The following is a 6,000-nucleotide window of genomic DNA, read 5'->3' as shown; positions in this document are numbered from 1 at the left end:
AATGATGTACCACAAGTCTATATTAAATTTAGTCATGAAATTCTATCACTAGTTGAAAAGTTAATTTCCTATTGTACACCAAAGATTACACATCAAAAGAGAAATTCCATTTTTGTTAAAATGGGGCCAAGTTAAAAAAGGACATAAGAAAAACTAGTGTCAAAAGTACTTCATAAACAGAATATTTAGTATTGTAATATACAATAAAATGTAAATTATACTAAGTAAATGTATTTAAAATTGTGTAGGATCTATTTACTTGAGACTACAAGAGACTAAACAAAGCAATGAAGACAAGATATACACCTGTATGCCAGGAGCTATTTTCAAATAAGTGTACCTGTTTCAAGTGTCGTTAATTCCACTTCTGAGGTTCCTTGATTATGATGGAATACCTAAAACCAAAAAATATTTTGCTTTCAGCAGAAATAACATTTCATCCCAACCACACATATGAAAAGCTACGAATTCTAAAACCATTCCATACCATACACTGATACTTAATGTTTAAAATAAGACAACAAAGCTAGCTTTTGAATCTTAAGAACATACTCCCCTTCACTCTAACACCCCATTAAGCCTTAACCATGTAACATCAGCAGGCATGTTATTAATATAAATCAATAGCAGTGGCCAATGTTTATTATTTATTTTAAAGATTTATTTTAGAGAGAGCAAGCGAAAATGGGGGGTGGAAGGGGGGTAGAGGACCGGAGGGAGAGACAAACTCTAAGCAGACTGTGCACTGAGCACGGAACCCGACGTAGGGCTTGATCTCACCCACCCTGAGATTGTGACCTGAATGTAGCCGATGTTTTAAAATGAACATCACTGACTATACAGATATCCCTATTACGTGAAATCATTTCACAAAAACAAACTGTACTTTTCAACTAAAACCTGACAAATACTTACATATTTTCTTCTTTTCTGAATATTTGAATATTTTATGATTTTTTACAAATCAGAAAAAAAATTTATAGTCCTAAATTCCATGTTGATCTTGCAAAACAGTTTTTAGAGATTTTTTTAATCTCTACATCCAGTGTGGGGCTGTAACACACAACTCTGTGATCAACAGTTGCACGCTCCACCAACCGAGCTGACCTGACACCCCAAAGCATACATTTCTAAAAAACTAAGTGCACAATCAAGATTGATGCATGAACTTAAGCTTCACCACTGTGGTATGCTGAAGGATGATGAGTAAAAATTCATCAATTCAATAAAAATAAATGACATGCTAAACACAGAGATACAAATAAAAAAAACTAATGCAAGCGGTTACAATAAAAATCTTTATTTAGGTTTGGTCAGTACAGGTAAGATATACTGGAGTCACAGAGCAATATGCATTAACAGGATACAACAGTTCATAAAAACTGAGTAACTATGCACACAAATTTCTTAAACATTCAGTCACCTAAAGAGAAAATGCACGGATGTATGGTGGAAAAAACTGTATCTAACACTGAAACTACTATAGGACTCCATCAGCAAGTCCAACTTTTAGTGATAAAACTACTGTACTGGGCAAACTTGGCAGTCATAAACCCACATCTACTCTAACAAGTCTGAATGGTGCATAAGTATAATAACAGCATGAGTAAGAATGCCCTTACACAGCACAGGTTCTAGGATAGACACAGATTTATACAGACATCATTGTGTTATACTTTAAGGAAAGATTTCCATTTACAACTTCACATTAACTCATATAAAAATAACTTGACCCTACACAAAATGTCCTGTTAGCAACATTCAAGGTAATTAACTGTTACAATTTCCAAAGTGGCAGAGGTATTGAAGCAAAGAAAGAGAGGGGGGAGAAAAAGGGAAAGAAAAAAACCACACCCACAAAAAAAGGCAAATTGTGACAAAAGTATGCGTTAATTTTCTGGACAGTATCCTCTCCCAAATTAAATGACACTGTATAAAAATTTGCTGGAAAAAATATTACAAAACTGAACCCTGTACATTTACATTTGAGTCCAAGCCATTCTGAACGTGGCGGGAACCCGCAGTTCGGTTACCTTTCCCACTCACTGTTTTCTCCTCTTGAGGGTCATGATTGGAGTCTGTGTCATTTGAGTGGTGTGTGAGAGAGTTTTCACTGCCCGTGGGAGAGTCTACACTTTCATACCCCGCACTGAGTTGATTTACGTAACTACTACCTCCTCTGCCAGTTCTCTCCTCTGAGCTGTTGGAGGCCTTATTACCATTCCCTGGAGAAGAAGGAAAGTCATCTTCGGCTGTGTCCCCCTCCCTGTGAAATCCAGACCCAGACGTCCTCTGCCGGGAGGAACTGCCATTACTTGGTCCGTTGGCCAGCCGACTGCAGTCTTTACCTGTGGCCTCCGCCTGTCCTACAGGCTCAGAAGATGTAGTCCTGCTGGTACTTGGGGCTGGAGCTTGAGACTGCTGCTGTTGGTACTGAGCCAACTGCTGGCGCGTCTCTTTGAGTTGTTGCTGAAGAACTAGAATGGTGCTCTGCATACCCTCTACTTCTTCGTCAAGTTGAATGATGAAGTCATTCAGTTCTGTGCAAAGGAGAGTCAAACCTACTTTAATATTCTTATAACATTTATTTTTAAAAGATTTATAACAGACTTTATTAATGCCTATCACAAAGTCAGATAGTCAATAAATGTTTACGTGAACAAACACAATTCTAAAAAAATATATATATATCTTAAAATTTTCCTTCAAATTTAAAAATAGCCATTTAAGAATGAGTTTGGTTCTTTTTTTTTTGGGGGGGGAGACATGCTTAAAATAGTTTTATAAAGCAAACAAGTTAAAACTGATTCAAATCTAGCCATATTATACAACTGATTATATCCCAAATCCAACTCCACATCTGTTTACCTGTGGGCCCACATGGCCAGTCCCCTTCCTCCTTACCCCCCTAGCTACTGTCTATCTCAGCTCCACAGCAAGTTTAGCCCTAGGGAGCAGTGGGTCCTCTAATGCTCCGAAGAGGCCTATGCTAGAACAAAAGCAAAAATCAGAAAAAATAACTCTTGAAAATTGATAAAATTCACATATCCACTTACTCCTAAAAAAGCTTGGGAAAGGAAAGTCCTTCATTACTATACAAAAATCTCCTAGTCACTATGTTTACATATAGTAAGAGCTAACAACTATCACTTTGAAAAGGTACTTTAAAAGGTATTCTAACCGATCTTTACAATTGTCAAATATATTCATTTTCAATTTAATTTCCAGAGTTCAGGTATTTTAGTTACTAATCATCTTCCTCAAATTCAGTTACACTTGCCCAAGAAAAGGCGGGTGGGGTGGGCGGAGGAAGCAGCTGACAATTAAATTCAGTTTATCTTGAACAAATTTAAATATCACATCTTGAGGCAGCCCTGGTGGCTCAGCGGTTTAGAGCTGCCTTCAGCCCAGGATGTGATCCTGGAGACCCGGGATCAAGGCCCACGTCGGGTTCCCTGCATGGAGCCTGCTTCTCTCTCTGCCTGTGTCTCTGCTTCTCTCTCTGTGTCTTCCATGAATAAATAAATAAAATCTTAAATAATAAATAAATATCACATCTTATTCACTCAATAGGACCTTAACAGGTACAATCAATTCTGATTTCTAGACCACAAGAAATAGCCAAATACTGCCAAGATTTACACTTGGAAAGTGATTAAATGGAGATAATCCCTTTTAAATATTGAATATAAATGTGTATATGTATGCAGTGCCTTCTTTCACCAAATTGCACCTCCCCCAAAAATCCAAAAACTTATGAAATTTGCACAATAAATAAGAAAGTCGCGGGGGGGGGGGGGTGAGGGGGGGCACTAAAATGGCTTTGCTGACTCAACTAGAAATGTTCCATTAATAATTTTATAGAATCATCAGCACAAATTAGTACATACAGAATCTAATCTGTAATATTCATGCCTGGCAACTTTTTAAAAGCCAGTGCAAAGTTAATCAAACTTTTCAAAAAACCCCTTACCATCCTGACTGCTTTTAAGCTCCTCACTATATTTCTTCTGTAAAGCCAACTCTGCTTCAAGTTGTGCAATACGTCCCTGGGACAGCTGCCTTCCAAGCTCTTGATTCTCCTGGATAAGCATTCGACACTTCGCCATTAACTTTTTGCCTGTTTGGCTGCAAAGGAAAGAGCCATCCATCACAAAATGAAGACAAGTGTCTACAACCTTGTTTGCTTGCAATTATTACAGCAATAGATGTAACACGTACAGAATATAACTGTCACGGCAGATGCCTCCCCTATAATTACCATCTTCTGTCCTGGAACACGTCCATCTTCTGCATTTCAGTATTTTGCCAATACAGCAGCAAAAATAAACCCTAAACAAAAAGTACCCAAATGGCCACATTTTCTATTACACTAATAAGGATTCTGATCTCTATTTTCACCCCTAATTATTATTTGAAATGGAAACAAGCCAGTTAATTAAGGCAAGCCTCATATATACCAGTATTAATAAAACACTAAGGTACTCAGTTTCATGGAACAGAAAAGTTCTTAAAAAGGTAAATGTGATAACATAGAATATATTTATTTTTGCTAAAGCAGCATTTTATAAGAGTGCCTATTCATAGGCAGTTCTCAGAAGGATGTTTATTGCAGTGAGGCATACACTCAGTAATTGTTTTTAGAAACTTTTAATAGATTTTTTTTTTTAAGCAATCTATACATTCAACATGGGGTTTGAACTCATAACCCTAACTAAGATCAAGAGTGGCATGCTCTACTGACTGAGCCAGCCAGGCATCCCTAAAGAGCCTTTTAAAAAAGAGCCTTTAGACTATTTCTATCCACTAAGCTCTAATTTAACTTTTTTTTTAGTTAAGTCCCTAATTTAACTTTTTTAAGCTTTAAGCTGTCGTAATGGTAACAAGTTTTTAAAAATTTAATATCAATACGTGGTTAAGATTTTATTCATGTTACAAAAGATTATCTTTAGAAAAGTGAGATTTGGGTTATTACAAATAATGCAAATATTTAAGTATCTGCACGGGAGCAGATATTGGGAGCACCAAACTTTCCACAAATTAGTTACCAAGTATTAGTGCAATCTTCTAAAGTGTGTACACACACATACACAGCAAGTGCAAAAATGTAATCAGTCTTAACAACAGTTCTCAATAAAACAACTTCTTTAGCCTCAATAAGTAATAAGAGAAATGATCACTTTTAAAGGGATCTGATTTAAGCACATAATTGTGAGGTTACCTGATACTTGAATAGGGACAGCCTGGTATTTTTTTTAAAGTGTATTTAAGTAGGTTCTATATCCAAAGTGGTCCTTGAACTCACGACCCCAAGATCGAGTTGCACACTCCACCAGGGACAGTCTGATATCCTCATGATGGTGTTAACATTCAGAAAGATCTAACCAGTCAAAAAAATTTTTTGCTGACACTTTCTGTTCTTTCCTCCATTTATTGGGGCTTTCACTTGCCTGATGTATTACTTCAGAATGCATCTGAACCTATTGTAAGCCTTCAGTCTTAAAAGGAGAGCATTTTATAAATGATTCTCATTCCTTGACTCAGTGCTGTTGTTTTTGTTTTTTGTTTTACCCATAGTACATATTCTACCCTAATGTAACTCAAACAAGTTTGTAATTTAAATTTATCTGTGGCACAAAGTAAGACCTGGGTTACTGCTGCTCAAAGCAGTCTCAGGTAAAAACACTTAAGGGTTTTATTCTCTATATGGCAACTTTATTAGCTGGTGTTCTTGTTTATTGCTACCATAGCTCCAGATACCCCTTTCCCACCTGTCATTTTCCATTAGCACCCTCAGCTTCTGGCCTCCAATGAATGGGAGTTTAGAAATCCAATGAGAAGTTAAGAGATAGGTACCACTGTCAGGGAGTGGCACTCCTCCCGCTTTATTGCCCATGCTCCCACAATTCTGTTTTCTTTCAAAGTCTACAGCATCAGTGTTTTCCAACTAACCTGAAAATCCTCCTAAGTGAATTTAGTAGAGGTTAGAAAAAAATACTG

At 36.9% G+C, this 6,000-nt stretch overlaps 1 protein-coding gene across 4 annotated transcripts in view; it reads right to left on the bottom strand.

The window, feature by feature from the left end:
• Positions 1–1,277: 1,277 nt before the first annotated feature.
• Positions 1,278–6,000, bottom strand: part of WTAP (WT1 associated protein) — a 28,404-nt gene continuing 23,681 nt past the window's right edge. For all 4 annotated transcript variants that reach the window (XM_077898971.1, XM_077898943.1, XM_077898963.1 and 1 more), the window contains exons 7-8: positions 3,974–4,128; positions 1,278–2,540 (exon numbers count right to left, since the gene is read on the bottom strand). In XM_077898971.1, the coding sequence (XP_077755097.1) occupies positions 1,957–2,540; positions 3,974–4,128 (739 nt within the window). In that variant the 3' untranslated portion in view covers positions 1,278–1,956. The remainder of the gene's footprint in view (positions 2,541–3,973; positions 4,129–6,000) is intronic.

The sequence above is a fragment of the Canis aureus genome, chromosome 1 (genome assembly GCF_053574225.1).
Source record: "Canis aureus isolate CA01 chromosome 1, VMU_Caureus_v.1.0, whole genome shotgun sequence".
Classification (NCBI taxonomy): Eukaryota; Metazoa; Chordata; class Mammalia; order Carnivora; family Canidae; genus Canis; species Canis aureus.
This window is presented reverse-complemented; position numbering and strand designations above follow the sequence as displayed.